Source organism: Pristis pectinata, chromosome 33, assembly GCF_009764475.1.
Source record: "Pristis pectinata isolate sPriPec2 chromosome 33, sPriPec2.1.pri, whole genome shotgun sequence".
Lineage (NCBI taxonomy): Eukaryota > Metazoa > Chordata > Chondrichthyes > Rhinopristiformes > Pristidae > Pristis > Pristis pectinata.
The window spans coordinates 1,393,365-1,415,824 of record NC_067437.1 but is presented as its reverse complement, the minus strand read 5'-3'; the positions used below and the strand labels follow the sequence as shown (position 1 = coordinate 1,415,824).

General features: G+C 43.4%; 1 protein-coding gene across 2 annotated transcripts in view; it reads right to left on the bottom strand.

The window, feature by feature from the left end:
• The window catches only part of LOC127585506 (aldehyde dehydrogenase family 16 member A1-like), a 52,042-nt gene that overhangs the window by 27,012 nt on the left and 2,570 nt on the right, over nucleotides 1-22,460 (bottom strand). Inside the window, exons 3-11 of one of the 2 annotated variants that reach the window (XM_052043017.1) lie at nucleotides 20,839-20,965; nucleotides 19,626-19,804; nucleotides 14,224-14,301; nucleotides 8,448-8,632; nucleotides 7,012-7,164; nucleotides 5,050-5,247; nucleotides 4,194-4,292; nucleotides 681-817; nucleotides 370-475 (exon numbers count right to left, since the gene is read on the bottom strand). In XM_052043017.1, the coding sequence (XP_051898977.1) occupies nucleotides 370-475; nucleotides 681-817; nucleotides 4,194-4,292; nucleotides 5,050-5,247; nucleotides 7,012-7,164; nucleotides 8,448-8,632; nucleotides 14,224-14,301; nucleotides 19,626-19,804; nucleotides 20,839-20,965 (1,262 nt within the window). The remainder of the gene's footprint in view (nucleotides 1-369; nucleotides 476-680; nucleotides 818-4,193; nucleotides 4,293-5,049; nucleotides 5,248-7,011; nucleotides 7,165-8,447; nucleotides 8,633-14,223; nucleotides 14,302-19,625; nucleotides 19,805-20,838; nucleotides 20,966-22,460) is intronic. The other variant, XM_052043019.1, reaches the window with a different exon arrangement.

Sequence of the window (22,460 nt, the reverse complement as noted above, 5' to 3'; positions counted from 1 at the left end):
AGGCAGATTCTTAGGTTTGGCAGCAATGCAGTCCCTTACCTGCAGAATCTGGACAGTAATGTTTTCAATGCAGGATGGCAACACATCTCCTGAGTTTTCATGTTCCTCCTCGTTTCCTTTTGCGATCAAGAGACTAGCAATTTTTTTTTACCTCCCCCCTGCCCCTTCTTTTCCACTTTCCACCCCCAGCAGCTATCAAATTTTCAACCTCTGTTTTGCAACTTGACTTTTGTGTGCTGAGAACACTTACTGTACTTTAGTCCAAATACAGTCAATAGGAATAAAAACATTTATAATAAGTCATCCATGCTTGCACGGAACTGTGGCCTTTAAGCTCCACATCAACTTCATTAGTATTCCAAGACTGACCTCTTTCCCTCCGTCTCGTCCAAAGCCGCTCTCTTTATAACCACCGAATCCAGCTGCAGCATCAAACATGTTGTGCCCATTCACCCAGACTGCTCCAGCCTTCAAACTAAAGAGAGTGTCCGTCAATAAATCAGGAATATCAACAACAAATGGGTCCAGAGTTATCCACACAAAGGAATGCAGAAAGTGGGAAAACCAAGGAGTAAAAGGAAGCAGAGAGGTTTGGAGGGAGATATAGAGAGTGAGAGAGAATGAAGCAAAGGATACTACAGAGGAAATCATCAACCAACTGCAAAAGCATATTGTGTCACCTCATCGCCACCTCCAGTGCCAACGGTAGATTTTCAGTCCATATGCTGCCCGCAAGTCCATACGAAGAGTTGTTTGCCAGAGTTATAGCCTCCTTTGCAGTGCGGAATGTCATGGCTACCAAAACTGGTCCAAATATCTAAAGAATTAAGGGGTAATCATTCTTTAAATTCAGCAACAGGTGTGATCCACAACACTGATATACCCACTAGTTTAAAGCAAGGATTATTCTGTCAATAACTAAAATAACTTGCTGGTTCAAATGATTGGCTTAAGCTTCACATGCTGTTCCTTCAACCATTTGCACCTCCCCGCTGATGAACATCCTCATCACCCTCCCTTTTAATAAACCAATTCCAATTCTAATATTGTCACATGTACCGAGGTACAGTGAAAAACTTGTCTTGCATACTGTTCATTCAGATAAATTCATTACACAGTGCATCGAGGTAGTACAAGGTAAAACAATGACAGAATGCAGTGTTACAGTTACAGAGAAGGTGCAGTGCAGGCAGACAATAGGGTGCAAGGTCATTAACAAGGTAGATTGTGAGGTTAAGAGTCTATCTTAGCATACTAGGGAACCATTCAATAGTCTTATCACCGTGGGATAGAAGCTGTCCTTGAGCCCGGCGGTATGTGATTTCAGGCTTTTGTGCCTTCTGCCTGATGGGAGAGGGGAGAAGAGAGAATGTCGAGGGTGGGTGGGGCCTTTGATTATGTTGGCTGCTTTAGCGAGGCAGTGAGAAGTGTACACAAAGTCCATGGTAAGGAGGCTGCTTTCAGTGATGTGCTGAGCTGTGTCCACAACTCTCTACAGTTTCTAGCGGTCCCAGGCAGAGCAGCTGCCATACCAAGTCATGATGCATCCTGATAGGATACTTTCAATATTACATCGATAAAAATCGGTGAGTGTCAAAGAGGACATACCAAATTTCTTTAGTCTCCTGAGGATTTAGAGGTGCTGGTGAGCTTTCTTGGCCATGATGTCTTTGTGGTTGTACCAGGACAGGCTATTGGTGATGCTCACTCCTAGGAATTTGAAGCTCTCAACCCTCTTGACATCAGCACCATTGTTGTAGACAAGAGCATGTGCATCGCCCCTGTTCCTGAAGTCAATGACCAACTCTTCTGTTCTGCTGACATTGAGGGAAAGGTTGTTGCCATGACACCAAGTCACTAAGCTCTCTATCTTTAGCTAGAGGGTGGTGAATTTGTGGAACTCCTTGCCACGTACAGCAGTGGAAGCTAGTTCAAGGAGGAGATAGATAGATATCTAAATAGTCAGGATATCTAGGGATATGGGGATAAGGCCAGTAATTGGGATTAGAATAGTTTTTTTTCTTCTTCTTCTTCCCCCATTCCCCATTTCTCATTTCTATTTCCCTTTCCTTGGAGCAGACTCGATGGGCCGAATGGCCTGCTTCTGCTCCCTTATCTTGTGATCTCCTTACTGTACTCTGACTCATAACTATTTGAGATATGGCCCACTACAGTGGTATCATCTGCAAACTTGTAGATGGAGTTAGAGCACAATCTGGCCACGCAGTCATGAGTGTATAGGTAGGTTCATTTTCTACTCACCCTTCAATATTCATCATTAATTTCCTTTTTTTTTAAACCAGGTATATCCAAATGTTTAGAACTCAATCACAGGACACAAACAATTCCAAACTACAAATCTTCTTTGTGACAAGTTAACATGCCTCAGGAAGACCAAATGAGGAATGGATAAGATTAACTTGTGTAACTCCTATAATCAACCAGGGAGGCAGAGTGACATAAATAGTAGAGCTGCCTCCTCATAGTTCCAGTGTCTCAGGTTCAATCCTGACCTCTGGCACAATGTGGAATTTGCACATTCTCCCTGTGACCACATGGGCTTCCTGCAGGAGCTCCAGATCCCTCCTACGTTGCAAAGATGTTGGCTGTTGTAAATTGTCCGTAGTGTGTCAGTGAATAGCAGAATCTGGGGGAGTTAAAGGGAATGTGGGGAGAACCATAAACAAAAAAGGGATGAACATAGGATTAGTGTAACTGAGTGGTTGATGGTCGGCATGGACTCCGAGCTGTATCTCCCTCTGGCTCTAAACACCCTTCCATTATTACCCAGCATTATGAATGTAGGTTTGCTACTCCATGGAGGAATTATTTCAGGGGGAGGAGAGGAAGTACAAAATCCCAGACTCTTTCATACAAACATATATAAAAAGAGTAGGCCTTTCAGCCCCTCATTAAGATCACCCTTGATCTTTTACATCAGCTCCACTTTCAAGTATTAACCCATTTGTGCTTCTATTTTTTTTATTATCCAAAATGTTCCAATACTCATCTTGAATAAACTCAGTGACTGAGGGCCCACAAACATATTCCAGAGATCGACTGTCCTCTGGGTGAAGAAGTTTCTTTTGGTCTGAACTGGCTGACCCTTACTTTAGAATTATCTTCTGGTCCCAGACACTCAGGTAGGGGAACATCACCTTCACATCTGCCCTGTTAAGCCCTACGGGAACCTTAGAACCAGAGAAATACACAGCATAGAAACAGGTCTTTCAACCCACCGAGTCCACACTGACCATTAAACACCATTTGCATTAATCCTATTTGTTATTCTTGCCATTTTCCTATCAACCTCCTCCCAGATGCTACCACTCATAACACTAGGGACAACTTACAATGGTCAGTTAACTGACAATCCCACACGTCTTTGGGACATGGGAGTAACCAGAGCACCTGAGGGGAACCCACACAGTCTCAGGGAGAAGGTACATACTCCACACAGACAGAAGCCTGGAGTTAGCATTGAACTTGGGTCTCTGGAGTTAAGAGGCAGCAGCTCTACCAGCTGTGCCACCCAACCTTTGGACGAGATGTTAAACAAGCCCCATCGATGTTTTGCATATTTCAATAAACTCACCTCTCATTTTTCCTAATTCTAGAGAATATACTGGAGGCCCAGTCTGCTAAATTCCCCACCAGTTCCAGGAATCAGTGTGATGAACTTTCATTGCACTCCCTCTATTATTAGTATATCTTTCTATAAGAAGGGAGACTTGATCGGAAGAGAATTTTCCAGGTATGTTCTCGCCAGGACCTATATAATTAAAGTCATCTTTCTCTCCATTTCATATCCTCGCGCAATAAAGGCCAGCATATCAGTTTCCTTCCTAATTACTTATTGTACCTTGTTGTAACGTCTACCAGTTAGCTTTGCAGACAATTGTGCCTCCCTTTCACACTGACCAGCTGCTGTCTGTGGTATGTGATGCAATTTTGGGCTTGCAAGTCACTTGCTGGCATAACGAGAGACATTTATTTTAAGGTACAATTGAATCAACATCAGAAAGAGAGCGAGTCAGAATACAGAACAGCAAGGAGCAACAGGCTGGGCTAAATGTAGTGCATTTCAGCTAATGTATCACAGTTATACAAATTGAAGGATATTAAAGAGAAGGTTTGCAATAAATTATTTCGCTCAACAAAATAAAACTATTTTTAAGGAAGATTCCAATTACCTCTTCACGAACCACACGGGAGACTGTGTTCACATTGGTGATGAGGGTGGGTGGGTAGAAGAGACCTTTCTGCGGCATTCCTTCAGACACCTGAAATACCTAAAATGAGAATGTGTGAGAGAGTGTGCAAACTCGCCTTTGAGGCTCCATAAAAATCCAAAGAAAAATATACATCTTTAAAATGCCTTTGAAAATCCTAGGATGTCTCGAAAGTGCTTTCCTGTCAGTGAGATATCCTTAGAATGCAGGAAAATAGGGCAACTGATTTGCATATAGCAAGTACCCAAAATGATAAGGTAATGCACTTAGACTGGGCTTCTTTTCCAGTAATGGTAAATTAAATTGGTAAATTGATTTATTATTGTCACGTGTACCAAGGTACAGTGAAAAACTTTGTTTTGCATGTCATCGATACGGATCATTTCATCACATCAGTACATCGAGATAGTACAAGGGAAAGCAGTATTAAAGTGGTTACATAGAAAGTGCAGTGAGGCAGACAATAAGGTGCAAGGCCATAATGAGGTAGATCATGAGGCCAAAAGTCTAGGGACCGTTCAATAGTCTTATAACAGCAAGATAGAAGTCGTCCTTGAGGCTGGTGGTACGTGCTTTCAGGTTTTTGTATCTCCTGTCCGATGGGAGGGGGAAGAGAGAATGACCAGGGTGGGTGGGTTTATGCTGGCTGCTTTACCGATGGGAGACTGGTTTCCGTGAAGTGTTGAGCTGTGTCCACAACTCTCTGCAGTTTCTTGAGGTCTCGGGCAGAAATGTTGATTAAGGGTTAAATATTGGCCAGGGATAACAACTTTGAAGAACAGGGAAGTTAAGGAATGGATGCCTTTTAAGTTCTTACCTCTGCTCCTTCACTCCTTGCCTCCTCTACATACTCTGTGATTGTCTTCTTCCGAGATTCATCCACCAGTGCGCCCATGTCAACGCCCTTATCCAGGCTGTCACCCACCCGTAGACACTGCATGCGCTGCATCAGTCGGTTAGTGAGTTCCTGAGCAATCGATTCCTGCATCAGGAGCCTGGAGCCTGCGCTGCACACCTACAACAGAAGGAACACCATCGGTGCTGCACTATTCTGGCAAGTCTCTGGTTATTCATCACCCGCGACAAATGAAAATCTTTATGAGGGATGATGAATGATACTCTTATTTTCTTCAGAGTTTGGTGGGACAAGCCTAGCATTGCAAAATAAAGCTCCCTTTGATTGACTCCACTCATGCAGCTAACCCAACTTCAACGGTCGTATCACTGTGGTACAGTATGTCCATTTAGAATACTAGCCATCATTGTGAAACTGACCACAGAGAGACCGTCATTGTCAGCTCCTGTAAATGATGTACAGTGGCAGCAAGTGATTATAAACATATTTCCCTTCATGAACCAGAGTCTAATGCCATCACCTGGGACAAGGCCACACAGTTGATATTGAGTTTAGTTCCTTGTTTGTGCCAAGTTAACTATTCTCAGCAGGAGCATTTCAAAAGTAACTACAGCTGCACATTAGTTGTTATTAACACATGGAATCAACTCAAATGTATATCAACATCAGTTTTTCTTCAGAGATATTGCCTGACCTGTTAAGCATTTCCAGCTGTTCTATTTGAATTTTTGATATCCTGCATTCTGCTTTTGCATTTCTTAGCTTCTAATCGCATATGCTAATAGGGAAAAAAGTCTGTGTTTATTTAAGAAATGTTTCACAATACCTTCCATTATTCATTTATGGCCCCTTGCCCTCTACTACTGGACTCTCAGTTCCCCTCTGCCACTGCTGAGCATGGTGCCGTCACCCCTCAGTCACGCCCAACAGCCTACATTAACTTCAAATGAAGCCAAGACCAAACTGATCTGGCCCGATGTCCAGGACTGAGTAGTGGTATCTGGTTCTGCCTCCAGCTGCTGGGCAGTAGTAGCCTCTGTGACAGAAAGAGTAGGTGGAGGAGAGGAAGATAAAAGAGACAGGAGTGGACAAGAGAGAAGGGCGAGTTGGGGAGGTGCGGAGGGAGAGGACAACGTAGAGGACAATAATATAGTATTATTAAAATCTCAACGCCAATGGACTCACCCCAATACTCATACCTAGCCCATAATTTATACACAAACCGAGACATTAAGGTTACTGGAACACAAAGACTGGGCTACTGGCTGAATTTTAGCCAGGCTTAATCAAACACAATCTCACAATTGCACTTTCAGAAGGGACACTGAATGATGGTCAGGAACTGGTTTCTCTAGCAACCTAGCCCAAAGAAATGAGGCCAGTGTGATTCATGGGCAGCACAGTAGAACCACTGCCTTGCAGCACCAAAGACCCAAATTCAATCCTGACCCCTGGTGCTGTCTGTGTGGAGTTTGCACCTTCTCCCTGTGACCGTGTAGGCTTCCACCGGGTGCTCAAGGCATCTCAAATGGCCGCTGTAAGTTGTGTGGAGGGGACTGTGAGGGTAGGGGAGCTGAAGAGAATGTGGGGAGAATAAAACAAAATGAGATCAAGATAGGTTCAGTGTAAATGGGTGGCTGATGTGGACTCCGAGGGACGAGGAGCCTATTTCCATGTCGTCTCTCTCTGTGACTACGAATGGACTGCCATCTTGGTTAAAATCCCTTTAAACATTATCACCACAATCTGTTAAATCTTAAGGAAAGTTCATTACTGCCAAATAAAATAATCTCAATTCCACTAAATGTAGGAAGTGGTCTCTGCAGGCAGATCCTCTCTGGTTCATGATGCTTGGGGTCTGGAGCTCATCCTTAGCAAACAGGGTGCATTAACTGCATGGTCTGAACTCTCACCACCACTCACCTGTCCTTGGTTGAACCAGATGGCATCAACCAGGCCTTCCACCACACTATCCAGATCGGCAGTGTCGAACACAATAAAGGGAGACTTCCCACCAAGTTCCAGTGACAACTTCTTTCCAGTGCCGGCTGTAGCTCGGCGGAGGAGACGTCCCACCTGTGGAGCACATTACAAGTCTTATGTTTCATCGGAGACACAAGAGATGCAGATGTTGGGATCGGGACCAATAAACAATCTGCTGGAAGAACAGTGGGTTGAGCAGCATCTGAGGGGGGAAAGGAGTTGTCGACGTCAATTGTCAACTCCACCCTCACTCCCCTCCCCTACCTAGCACAACCTGCCTGTCAGCTTGTACCACTCCTCAGTCCACCAATCACCTCAAGCTCCTGTCTCACCACTCCCTCTCTTTATACCAACCATCTCCCCTCTCCACTCGCAGTGTCTCGACCCGAAACATTGACAATTCCTCTCTCCCCACAGATACTGCTTGACCTGCTGAGTTCCTCCAGCAGACTGTTTGTTGCTCTTATGTTTTGTCATCGATATGTACCACCTGCACCTCATCACCCAACTAACTTCTCTGACAATGTTATCCTCTCCCTTTCTAAAGCTAATGATTTCTAACTTTATGAATGCTGACAGTTCTCTGATGCGTTGCACGAATGCTTGTCCGTCACTTGAGGAACCTAATGAGATCATTCATGGCGATATTCAACTGTGAAAGGTGGGCTTATTCTGGCGTGAAAATCTCCTGCTTTCTAGTGGTTATCGCTGGATAGCAGTCAGGTTCACGTGTACACCTCAAAGGCCAACAGCAGTCAATAATTCTGTGCTTTGTAAAGGATCAGCCCTTTACAACCTCCAGTATTGAAGTCCATTTGCCACGTGTATCATTAGGTTTTGGATACGTGCCAGTTATACAATGTGCTGTAAGGAGGCAAAATCTCATCAGACAATAAAAGCCACAGACTGCATGGGGTTACCATCCACAAGGACTAGATTATAGAAGTGCTTAAAATTATGAGAGGCATAGATAAGGTGAATGGTAACAGTCTTTTCCCCAGGGTAGGGGAGTCCAAACCTAGGGGGCAGAGGTTTAGGGTGAGGGGGAAAGATTTAAAAGAGACCCGAAGGGCAACTTTTTCCACGCAGAGGATGGCGAGCATATGGAACGAGCTGCCAGAGGAAGTGGTTGAGGCAGGTACAATAGTAACGTTTAAGAAACACTTGGATAGGTACATGGAGGGGCAGGGCACAGGCTGAACGCAGGAAATTGGGACTAGCTGGGTGGACAACGTGGTCGGCATGGACTGGTCGGGCCTATATCCATGCTGTATTGTTCTGTGACTCAACAGGGGTGATTTAAAGCACAAAATAGCAAAAAATCATTCTGAACAGATTTAAGGGAAATGTATATGAGAATTTGTCTGCTGCGGTACCTCAGTAGAGCCTGTGAAGGCGACCTTGTCCACATCCTGGTGTGTTGCCAGCTTGCTGCCAAATGCTCCATTGCCTGTCACCACATTGAGGACACCGGGAGGGAGCCCAGCTTCTGTGCAGATCTCTGCAAACAGCAGGGCAGTGAGTCTCGTGTAGGTGGCTGGCTTCAACACCACAGTGTTACCTGCAGAATACAGGCCAATCAGACCAAACATGGGCACTTAAGGAACCAATGCTACCTTTCAGCATCAGCTAAAACACCTGTAAACTGACATCCATGGTCAAGTATCTCAATTTTTAAACCACATTATAGACATATTAATCCAGCAGTTGCAGCTCTTGAGGTTTGGATGGACTGGAGGAGGTTATATTGATGATGTAACTCTGTTAGTCTTCAGATGCCAAAAAGAAATTGAACTAAATTGGTTTATTATTGTCACGTGCACTGAGATACAGTGAAAAGCTTTTGTTTTACACTCCATCCAGAAAAATCATTTCATACATAATTACACACTGTATTGCTCTACAACTCTACATTGAGTTAACATGCTGCCTCAAGGCAACATCCATCATCAAAGATCCCCACCATCCGAGCCGTGCCATCTCCTCACAGCTCCCATCGGGCAGGAGGTACAGAAGCCTGAAGTCCCACACCACCAGGTTCAGGAACAGCTACTTCCCTTCAACCATTTGGTTCTTGAACCAACCGGCACAACCCAAATCACTACAGTTTAGCAACACTGTGACCACTTTGTACTAAAATAGACCTTTCTTTTGTTCTAATTGTGTTCTTTCTTGTAAAAATTCTGTATAATTCATGTTTAATTTATGCTTTTCTTGTGAATGCTGCTTATATGATGCTATGTGCCTGTGATGTTGCTACAACTGTGCATACACGTACCTGTGCATATGACAATAAACTTGACTCTAACAGTAAAAAGAAAAAAGAATGCAGAATGTAATGTCACAGAGAAAGTGCAAGGGCCATGACAAGGTAGATTGCGAGATCACCAGTTCATCTTTTAGCGCATGAGAGGTCCATTCAAGAGTCCAATAACAGAGGGGTAGAAGCTGTCCTTGAGTAGAGGATACGTTTATATTTTTCACAACTTCAGGATAGGAACACAAAAGTGTTTGTCCGCTCAAGCCTGCTCCGCCATTCAACAAGCTTATAGCAGATCTTCTCCCTCAAACACCATTTTCCTGTCCCCCCCCCCCCCACATTCCTTTAATATCCAGCTCACAAAGTGATTTACAACTGATTAAAATAAAAAATAATTTATCCACAGTTCTAAGAATTCACGGCCGTCAATTTCCACTGAGAAAGTTCCCCAACAGTAGAGAAAAATTATCCTATTTGAATTTTATTGGTAAGGGATAAATGTTGGTCAGGAGTGTCACTAAGGCAGGCATGAATGGGTGGATTTAAGGCGAAGATTGATAGTTTCTTGATCGGTAGGAGGGTTAATGGTCATGGGGAGAAGATGGGAAAATGGGGCTGAAAAAAAAATCAGCGATGATTGAATGGCAGACTCAATGGGCCGAATGGCCTAATTTTGCTCCTTTATCCTATGGACATCACGAGAACATTTTTTGGAGCAAAAACATGCAGATGCTGGAAATCCAAAACAAAAAGAGAATGCTGGAAAGCACTCAGCAGGTCAAGTAGCATCAGTTGGGAAAGAATGGTCATTATTTCAGCTCAAGTGCCCTTAACCAAACTGGAAATGCGAGAAGTTTTTAAAATGCAAAGGGGGAGAGGTGGAGAGAAGAGGGAATGTCTGCCTCAGGGCGCAAACCACAGTTGTCAAGGTAACAATTACTTTACAAATGGCAGTTAGAACAAAATGATTCAGAAACAAACTGAAACATAACAAATTGAAACAAAGGTCCTGCTACATCTGTTGGGGAAGAAAAATGACCCAAAATTGCTAAATTCAATATTAAGTCCTGAGAGTTGTAACGTCAAAATGTTAGTGTTGTTCCTCAAGTTTAGTCTGGGCATCACTAGAGCAATAAGGGAGGTTGGAGAGAGAGAAGTCAGAGTGAAGGTGGGACAGAGAATTAAAGTGAGAGGTGACTAGAGACTCAGAGTCAGCTCCACTGCCTGCTGAGCACAGGTGTTCTGCGAAGCAGTTGTCTGCATTTGGGTTCTCCAGCGCAGACGAACCACATCGTGAGCACCTAACGCAATTCATTAAATTGCAAGAAGTACAGGTGAATTGGTGCTTCACTTGGAAAGGCTATTTGGACTCCTGGTTGGCTGGAAGAATGGATGTAAAAAAAGGCAGGTAAGGACAAAGGGGAATGAAACTGTCCTCTGGTGAGGACTGATCAGTTGGAATCAGAGGGAATCAATCCTTAGCAGAGATTTCAGCTTCATTCTCTTGCATCCCCATCTTACTGAGCACAGCCCATCATGACACTGGTCTTCTTCCATTGCCTCCATACCCATTTCTTTGGCTTGGAATCCTTACTGTGTGGCCCTTCTGTATCCAGAATTCCTCTCCCCCTCCCTTCCCTTTCATGACATCGTTATCTCCATCTCAGGTGATTGCAAGCTACCAAATCCATTATAATCCCATCGATTCTCACAGTCATCTCACCTACATCTATTCCTATCCTGCTTCCAGCAAGGACTCCATTCTATTCTTCTGGTTTTTTTGTCTCACCTGCTCCAATGACTAAACCTTCCACACCAGCGCCTTTAACATGCCTTCCTTTTTCCTTAACTGTGGCTTTCCCTCTCTCGTGGTTGATGGGGCTTTCGAATGCATCTCCTCTATTTCCACACATCTCTCAAAACAGGGATAGTGTTCCCTTGTCTTCCACCTCACCAACCTCCACATTCAACAGAACATCCTCCATAATTTCCAGCACCTCCAATGGGATTCCACCAGCTGACACATCTTCCCCTCCCCTTCCACAGGAACTGTTTCCCCTTGCTGTCTCCTCCATCTCCACCAGCTACTCCTCTTCTCACACACTTTTCACATTCAACTATGGGAGATACAACACCTACCTTTTTAACCTCTTTCCTTCCCACCATCTTCCAGACCCCTACACCACTTCCAGATGAAGCAGCGATTCAATTGCAATTCTTCCAATTTAGTGCACTGCATCAACACACAAAATGCTGGAGGAACTCAGCGGGTCAGGCAGCATCTGTGGAGGGAAATGGGCAGTCGACAGTGTACTGCATTGGTGTCCACAATGTGGTCTACTCTACACCGAAGTTGTGACCTGAAGCAAGGTTACAGCTTGAATTGTCGACCATCCCTTTGCCTTCACAGACGCTGCTTGACCCACCAAGTTTCTCCCACAGTTTGCTTTTTGCTCCAGATTATAACTACCTTCAGCCTAAATAAAATTTCTCATGTTGCCCCCCCTCCCCCCCCCCACAAAATCTCTCGGAGCTGAAGTTTCAGACCCATGCCTTGTAATCTGTCCAAATCTAGTTGCTACAAGGTTTGCACGGAGACTGAGATGCAAGATAGTCTTCTATCTTGTACACTTTGTGCAGCCTCTGGCTACCTTTAGGCTCCTTTGACTTTGAGCAATGGGGAACTTCACTCACTGGGGGATTTCAGCGTCTAGCGATGGAGACGAGAGTTGTTTGTAAATTCTTGTGAATACCTGGAGTGTGTTGTTGGTGAGAATTCAGGATTCTAAACATTTGTAAAAAGACGTTTTTCTTCCAGTTAAAAATGCACTAACCTCAGTTGCTCCTTATCTCATCAGTTTAGAAGAGCAAACATGATTATTATAACGACCCCAGAGAACAAAGATTTCAGATAACAATCCAGCATTGAAATAACAAACAATAACATAAATGCTAACCAAACCAACCCATTTCTTACACTACCAAGTAACACAGATGCAAACTGTAGTCTATGAGCTCAAATGTACGTCTGACCAAAGTAAATAAGCAGTTTTGCCTCAGAAGAAATTGTCTCCATTTATGGTGTTGCTCAGGAATTTGCACCCTATTGCCCTAATGGCTTACAAATACAGATGTTGGGTATCAGAAATAAAAACAGATGCCTTAAATATCCAGAGGTGAACAGAGATTGTCTCAGTGTGTGGTGCTATGGTTTGCCTTTACTAGCCCATGAACCTTCCCATGAACATTCATTCGGGAATAAAGGGACCAAATTTCTATGTAGAGTCACAAAGGGATACAACACGGAGGTCCTTCATCCCATTGAGTCTCTGCTGACAGCAACCACCCATTTTTACACTAATTCTTCCCTAAAGCATTTTATTCTCCCCCGAAGGCTGCATCCTCAGCCCCCTACTTTATTTCCTATACAATCAGGGCTGCATGGCCTGATTCTGCTCTAACTCCATCTACAAGGTCACAGATGACACCACCATAATAGGCTGGATCTCAACCAATAATGACATGGAGTACAGGAAGGAGACAGAGAGACGAGTGACATAGTGTCAAGACAGCAACCTTTCCCCAAATGTCAGCAAAACTAAAGAGCTGGTCATTGACTTCAGGAAGCAGGGCAGAGCACACACCCCTGTATGTATCAATGATGCTGTGGTGGAGATGATTGAGAGCTTCAAGTTCCTAGGTGTAAATGTCACCAATAGCTTGTCCTGGTCCAACCACATAGAAACTATGGCCAAGAAAGCACACCAGTAACTCTACTTCCTCAGAAAGTTAAGGAAATTTGGCGCATCCCCTCAACAATCTTTATAGATGCACCATGGAAAACGTCCTAGCCAGATGCATCATGGCTTAGTATGGCAACTGCAAGAAATTGCGAAGAGTTGTGGACACAGCCCAATCTAACATGAAAACCAGCCTCCCTTCCATCGACTTTGTCCATACTTCCCGCTGTCTCAGGAAAGCAGCCAGCATAATTAAAGACCCCTCCCACCCCAGGGATTCTCTCTTCTCCTGACAACCCCCCCCCCCCCCCCCCCCAAAATCAGGCAGAAGGTACAATGTACCACCAGGCTCAAGGACAGCTTCTATCTCGCTCTTGAACACACCTCTTGTACGATTAAGATGAAAAGATGAACTCTTGATCTTTCAGTCTACCACGTCATGGCTCTTGCACCTTATTGTCTGCCTGCGCTGCATTTTCTCTGTAACTGTAACACTTTATTCTGCATTCCATTATCACTTTTCCCTTTGTACTACCTTGCTGTACTGATGTTTGGAATGATCAATATGAATGGCACACAAAACAAAGTTTTTCCACTGTATCTCAGTACATATGACAATAATAAATCAATTACCAATTTAAAAAATTATTCCCCCCAGGTTCTACCACTCATCTTCACACAAGGGGCAATTTACAGCAGCCAATTAACCCACCGACCTACACATTCTCAGACCCATGAAGAAAATGGAGCACCCGTTTGGAAACCCACACTAACAGCACAGGGTTCAATCCTGACCTCCTGTACTGTGTGTGTGGAGTTTGCATGTTCTCCCTGTAACATGGGTATCTTTCAAGTGCTCCAGTTCCTTCACACTTCCTCCACTCCAGAGACAACAGAGCTCATCTCTCAAGCCCATCTTGATAAACAAACGTTCCATCCCAGGCAACCTCCTGGTGAACCTCCTCTGCACCCTCTCCATCACTCCCACATCTTCCCTCTAGTGTGGTGACCAGAACTTCACACAGTACTCCAGCTGAGGTCTACAGTTTTCTCCAGTTTCGTCTTGTCTTGCCTTGTCTTATTCAGATAAAGCCCTCTGCAACCTTGAACTCAATGACATTCCAACTTGTGTTGGTATAGCCAATGTCTTACCCATAGCCAGAGCTGGACAAATCTTCCAGGTCAGCAACATTAAAGGGAAGTTCCAGGGAACAATTGCAGCAACAACTCCTGAAGAGGGAAATGAATTTATATGTTATGATGTTTAACAAAATAGACAGGATTCATCATTACAAAAAGACACAAGAAACACAACATTTTAAGTATAGCTCATAATTTTGGATGCCTTTCAGGACCTTACAGTACAGTATTCCACAGAGTATTGCCACAGTGGATTAGAATCCTGCACAAGCCAAGAGTCTGATCTTTCAACTGGCTCAAACTCAAGATAATTTCATGTAAAAATGTTGTTTAGTTTGTTAAATGTGCAATGAATTTGGAGCAGTCCCAACTCACAGTAAATAACAAGATGTATTTATTTAGCTAAATTTGGCACTGAACTATCAGTCAGGGCTGCCACCAGTGATGTTAGTGTGGGAATTGAAGAAAATGGCACTCACATTTGGGCATACACTAATGAAGATGGACTCAACACAAGAATTAGCCAAGCTGGTTGATGGGACTGTGATGGAGAGCACTTTACAGCATCTAACCTCTGCTGTACCTGCCCTCAAGGTACTTAATGGACAAGTGTAAAGGGGGATTAATGTTGCACCTAAGATCGTGCCATACCTAGTTCAGGAGGACACAAAGGGGATTTAACCCAGACAGGGGCAGTGGAGAGAGAGCTTTCCTAGAGTCATTCAGCACAACTGGTCCATGCCAACCAGGATTCTCATCTAAGCTAGTCCCATTTGCCCGCGTTTGGCCCAAATCCCTCTAAACCTTTCCTATCCAGCCTTTAACCCAAACAGCATCTTTTCCAGGATTGTTTAGGTGATCAAGTGGAAAACGAAATCTCAGGCAACGGGGAACACCTCTCCTATTTGTGATGCCCCTTTTAACTACATGCTTGAACAGTCATAGAGTCATACAGCATGGTAACAGGCCCTTTGGCCCAACTCGCCCATGCCGACCAAGATGTGATGAAAGAACCATGCCACAGTCTGCTGTACTTCTGCTTGAGAATATGAAGAATGATTCCCTCAATAAGATGCAGCGTTTGCCTAGTTGTAAAAGATAACTGGAAACGTAAGGGTTAACGACTGGCAATGTAAGGGTTAATGGTGTGCGCTATTCTTCCCGTGTCATGATATTGCTTCAACCGTGGGGTGACTATAGTCAAGGCTACAAGTTTGCAAATGTTGGTGAGAAACAAAGCAATGTGTAAATGAACTTTTTTTTCTAATGCGGTTTATTTTTATAATGTTTGTACCTTTACTTTTTGGGTGTTTGTCTTTTGTAATATTTGTAGATTATCCAGTCAGTTGCTGTAACCAACTGCCTTAGTAAATTTAACTTCCCACGAAGGTTTCCTAGGAAGTGGGTATAAATAATAGGGACACTGACTGGCTGATAACCGAGTGGGATCAGTACAGAGCTCGGGTTACACTGTTTACTCTTTCTCTGTATCCCCCACTCCCACTAGCATTAAACTAATAAAGTTTTAATCGTATGTTCTTTGGTTCTGCTCTTGTCTGATTTATTACAGTGCAGATCGACTTGCACATAGTGGCAGTTAGATTACGCTGAGCAAAAGCCAGCATCTGCAGGGGAGAGGAAATGTTGCAAAAATTTATCCAATGAAAAAGTCTGCTAGTGGACTGCCCAGGGTCTGCATTTCAGCCTTTTCTGAAGCAACTGTAACACAAATCCCAATTTTGTTTTGGTTCTGCTCTCCCAGCTGCATCTCAAATTACCACCTTGCCTTTACCAAGTTCTTATTGTCTATGGCAACATGCAGTGCCTGATACAACTTATTTTCTATGAGGCAGCAAGAAATTAAAACAGTTGGGTTACAGCAGCAGCACAGTCATTAATATATTAACCTAGTAATCCAACAGCCTGGAGTAATAATTCAGACACCCTGATTCAAACTACACCGTGGCAACTTAATTATTTGGAATTTAAAAACAAAAGCTAGTCATTAGTAATGATGACCACAATGGTACTGGATTGTTACCAAAACCTATCTGGTTTGCTAATGTTCTTTGGAGAGGTATCTTGCTACCCTCGTACAGCTTGGCCTACACATGTGAATCCAGAGCCATCATTGTGATCAGCTCTTAAATGCATTCTGTTCAAGGTTAACTTGGCACGGGCAATGAATGCTGGCACTTGCCAGTAATGCCCAGATCCCAAAAAAGAAAATAAATTTAAAAAAAGCATATGTGCACAAGACACAAGCAACAGATAAAGATTTCAGATAACAATCTTGCATTGAAATCACAAACAACAATGAACATAAATCCTAACCAAATCAACCAGTTTCTTACATCACCATTTCTTACATTACACAAATGCAAACTGTAGTCCATGTACCCAAATGCAAGTCTGAACCAAAGTAAATCAGCAGTTTTGCCTGAAAAGAAATCTTGTCCCCGTTTGTGGTGTTGCTCAGAAAGTTGCTCCCTATTGCCCTAAAGTCTTACAAATACAGATGTTGGAAATCAGAAATAAAATCAGAAATGGCGTCACAAGAGACTGCAGATGCGGGAATCTAGAGCAACGAACAAGATGCTGGAGGAAGTCAGTAGGTCAGCCAGCATTCTGTTCAGGGTTACCTTAGCATTGGCAATAAATGCTGGAACCTGGCAGTCATGCCCAGATCCCAAAAAAGATAAATTAAAAAAACATATGTGTGCAAAGTACAAGCAACAGATGAAGACTCGGAATAAGTTTGTGCCAGTTTTCAGTCTCACTGAAGTGCATTTTTGGGGCTTAGCAGCCAGATTCTAGTGAACACTTCCAAGCTGTTCTCCCTGCCGTCACTTCTGGGCTGCTGGCTCCATCTGGTGGCAAAATTCAATATTAAGCAAAGAAACCTACTAGTAAATGAACCACAGTTCTTTCTGTATTATGACTAGATACATAGAACTTAGAACATAGAACAGTACAGCACAGGCCCTTCGGCCCACAATGTTGTGCCGACATAGCTATTCCCTCCTACCTACAGAATGCCCATATCCCTCTATTTTCCTCTCATTCATGTGCTCATCCAAGCCCCTCTTAAAAGCCCCCAGTGAATTTGCCTCCACCACCCTATCAGGCAGCACATTCTAGGCATCCACCACTCTCTCAGTAAAAAACATACCCCTCACATCTGTTCTGAACCTACCCCTTCTTAAATGCATGCCCTCAGGTATTGGATTTCTCAACAATGGGAAAAAGATATTGCTTGTCCACCCTATCTATGCCCCTCAATAATTTTATACACGTCCAACAGATCACCCCTCAGCCTCCGCCCCTCCAGAGAAAATAGCCCAAGTTTGTCCAGCCTCTCCTGATAGCACATGCCCTCTAATCCCGGCAGCATCCTAGTAAACCTCCTCTGCACCCTCTCTAAAGCCTCCACATCCTTCCTGTAGTGAGGTGACACACGGAGTTAAGAAGGAAGAACTTGCTTTTTTGTAGCAATTTTACCTTGAAATGTCCATGCACCCAATGCTAACGCTGTAACACAAGAAGCAGTGCAGACAATTTACACACAGCAAGCTCCCACAAACAACGTGTTAACGGCGATAACTGTTCTGGTGATGTTGAGAGACCCAAATATTGGCCAGGGCACAGGGAAGAACCACGATGCTTTTGAAATGTGATCTTGTCTTTCTGCTTTCTACCATGAACACTACTTCATTATTCCTTTTTTTTAACAATTTTGCACTGTACCGCTACTGCTACTAAACAACTTTCACATCATTTAAGTTAGTGATAAACCTGATTTTGATTCTGACTTGAGAAGGGAGATGAGACTTTGGTTTCATGCTTCACTTGATAACACCTCTGACAGCGAGATCCTTGTTAATTAAAGCAAAGCTCATAAGGTATACCCAGGAGTGCATGCAGACCATGTGTGCGTCAGTTTTAAATGCCCGCATCAGCCTCTCTTTGGCTGCTCTAATAGGTACTGAAAACTTATCGCCAAATTTAGCTGAATATGTGCATCCTTGTGCCATGTATTAGACTGATCCAAATGTAGTCCTGTACTGAAATGTCAGCCCAGATTTTTATACTAAAGTTCCTGGTCTGGGAATTGAATACTGGAGAAAGCAGTCTACTTGTTGGCACACAGTCCCACCAGCATTCACTCCCTCCACCATCATGACTACAAGATGCACTGCAGTTATGCCCCAAGACTAATCTAGCACCTCCCAAATCTACCACCTCTATCCCCGAGGAGGATAAGGATAGCAGGTGCATGGGAACGTGACCATTTGCAAATCTGCCTCCATGCCTCACACCAGCCCAACCTTGGAAATATACAGTATGATAGTTCCATCTTTGTCACTGGATCCAAATCTTGGAACTTCCCATTCTATACCTTTACCAGAAGGACTTTCGGGGTTCAAGGTAGATCACCACAACCTTCTTAAGGGAAATTAGGGACAGACACGATGCAGACCTCACCTTCCATGGAGACATTCAACAAAATAAGAATCCACAGGTTGCCAAATGATAAAGCAGGATATCGATCAGTTACAGATATGGGAAGAGAAATGGCAGACGGAATTTAATCCAGGCAAATGTGAAGTGTTACACTTTGGGAGGTCAAATGCAAGGGGACAGTACACAGGACCCTTAATAGCATTAATGTACAGAGATGTTTTGGGGTCCAACTCCATAGTTCCGTGAAAGTGGCCACGCAGGCTGATGGGGTAAAGGCGGCGTACGGCATGCTTGCCTTTATTGGTCGGGGCATTGAGTACAAGAGTCAGGAAGTCATGTTGCAGCTGTATAAAACCTTGGTTAGGGCACACTTGGAATATTATGTACAATTCTGGTTGCCCCATTATGGGAAGGATGTGGATACAGAAGAGGCTTACCAGAATGCTGTCTGGATTAGAGAGTATAAGCAATAAGGAAAGGCTAGACAAACTTGGGTTGTTTTCTCTGAAGCATCAGAGGCCAAGGGGAAACCTAAAAATTTATAAAATCATGAGAGGCACAGATAGAGCAGAAATAAAGGATCTTTTTCTCAGGGTAGAAATGTCAAATACCACAGAACATGCATTTAAGTGAGAGTGGGAAGTTCAAAGCAATTGTGTGGGGCAAGATAATTTACACTGGGAGTGGCGGGTGCTTATGACAGGCTGCCAGGGGAGGTAATGAAAGAAGATACAATAGTGGTGTTTAAGAAGCTTTTAGATAGACATATGTATATGCAGGGAATGGAGGGATATGGATCATGTGCAGGCTGAAGAGATTTAGTTTAGCTTAGCACAGACATTTTGGACCGAAGGGCCTCGCTTTACTGTTCTAGGTTCATAGTCCTCTGATACAGAGACAGTGTGCGACTAATCTAAGTGGTCTCCATTTGTTGATGAGCTCGTACCAACCTACTGGCTTCCAGTTCTTCATTTCAACATTCATTAGCTGTGCCCAGCCAGCATGGTGATACAAGTGTCGTACCACCAGTGGGACATCACAGTCTCGAGACTCACGAATTGGCTTCCCATTGTCCAAACTCTCCAATACACTCAACAGCCTCTGATGCTTCTGAATATTTCTTGCAATGCTGCCAAATGAAACAATAATGACATATTTATATAACATTTTTAAATCCAGTAAAATACTCCAAGATGCTTACAAAGCAAACTGATACCAAACCACAGAGATATTTGGGCAGATCAAAAGCTTGATCAAAAGGGATAGGATTTTTAGAAATGTCTTAAAGGAAGTGTAGTAGACAGGTTGGGAGGTTTACAAAATAGTTCCAGGGCTTGGGGAATTGGTGGCTGCAGAACACCCATACAAGTGGCCTTTCTAACCCATTACATTAGATACAAGGCCATCTTTGTCAAACACATTCCAAACAGTCCCATTCAATAAAGTCTCTTCATATCTGATAGCCAGTGGATGCACTGGATAGTTTGCAACTGGAATGGGCTCAGCCAATTTAATTAAGTATGGTAACTGAAATGTCCTTATCAACGACAGATTTATCAGTAAGAATCTTAATTGGTCAGAGCTGCAATATAAAAACAGCATTATTATGGACAATGCATGAATGGAAAGAACAAACTATGCCTCAGAAACCATTTGCCCTCAGTGTCACATGCATTATATTTTCAGCTTGCATCCTCTACTTGTGTCAACTCATGGAGGATTGTACTACTGGGGAATGTGTTAGGGATTGCATTTCAGAACTGTGACTGGAACCGTGGGTCTGACTGCACAATGGCAAGTACACTAAATACCAAATGTACTTGCAATAGTTCACAAGTTTACTGTAACCGTTGATTGGTTATGGGCAGACACAGGATCATCAGTTCAATCAGTAACTTAGCACAATTAACAGAGTTTCAACAACTAATGTGAATGCTCCACTAACAACTTGTTAAACTAAGGCTAAGTAAAGCACCTTTGCCTGTCAGTTGGCACCTCTTGTTATTTGACAAACCAGCTGGAACAGACAGCTGCTTCATATGATTGGCATTTAGTAAAATGGTTGAGTGGCAATGGTGTGCCAAGGACAGTGTGAAATTCCTCAAACCCACTTCAGACGGAGCCCTTGCAATGATTATTAATCTACTGAGCAATTTACACTACCTGTACAGATGCCTTGCTCTCACATGACACGGAAGCTTGCTCCAAACTTCAAACGCTCGCTTTGCTGTATTTACTGCTAGTTCTACATCCGCTTCCTCGCCTTCTATGGTGGTGGCCAGAGTTTCCCCTGAGAGAAATAAAATACTTTCAGTAACAACTGATGCCTCAGACAGCTCGCAACATGCCAACAAGGCCTTTTACCCACTCAAGGCTGTTCTAACACTCACAGCCCATCTCTATCCCAATTCATTCTGTCTACCTGTAATCCCTTAGTACCCCAGGCTAGCAAAAAGCTTCCAGTAAATGAACAGCAAAAAACTGCAGACGTTAGAAATCTGAAATAGAACACAGAACATTACAGCACAGGAACAGGCCCTTTGGCTCATGATGTTGTGTCAAAACTAATTAAACGTAATTAAATACCTAACTAAACTAATCCTTTCTGCCTGCACAATATCCATATCTCTCCATTCTCTGCACATTCATGTGCCTAAGAACCTCTATCATATCTACCTCCACTACCACCCCCCACAGCACAGTCCAGGCACCCACCACTTTCTGTTAAAAAAAACTTGCTCTGCACATTTCCTTTGAACTTCCCTCCTCTAACCTTAAACACATGGCCTAAAAACAAAAATACTGGTCAGGCAGCATCTGTGAATGAGAAACAAATTTAAGACTTCATGTCGAAGACCCTTCGTCAGATGTGAAACTTGAACTCTGTTTCTCTTTCTACAGATGCCCAACAAATCTGCCGTCTCAGATTTAAAATGATAAACAGAGCTACAGCTTTTCTTTGTGGAGAGTGTTTCACACTTGGAATGATGTGACAATGTGTTTCCCCAACTTTTCTCCTGACATGCTAGACCCTTGTCCTACACTTACCCAGCAACAGGACAGTTTCCTTCATTCAATGCTGACAGCTCTTTCAAGATCCTCACTCAATCACTGGTTATGTTGCTGAAACCTTAACCAGCCCTTTGTTCCCTGCTGGATCAACCACTTTATTACTCTTCTTGCTGGGCTCTCATCTTCTACCTTACATTAATTTTAGTTCACCTGCAGCAAGATCCCATTAACCATCACCCATGCCTTCATCCGTATAACAGCTATTATGAGAGAAAGCATAGCTCTTCTTCAGTACTGCACTGGGAGGTTTGTCTGAATTGTACTCACGTACTAGGATAGGGCTTTAAACACACAATTTTCTAATGCAGTCACGATCCATTTTGTACTTTTTACTAAGCAGAATACATTATCACCACATTCCTTACTGTCTACTAATCCAAGAATAACCGTATGATTCCATATGAAAGAGCTGACTCTCAAACCAGCTTTAACGACATTGCATTGTTCCCCTTTTACCCACATAGGAGAGCTCACATCAAGAGTCTTTACTGTTTTGTGAACCTATTAAAACCAATGCAAAGGCATCTTTGAGCTACACACTGGCAAATGGAAGTGAACCATTCTCTTTTACCACATGCATGCACAGGAGCCAAGTTCCACCAGATGTGAAGAAAAGGAGAAAACGGTGCAAATGAAAGGACTGAGCATTGTGAAGCAAAGAAATTCCAAGCCCCTGCAGATTCACAGACCCAAGACAGTAGGGACTGATAGGT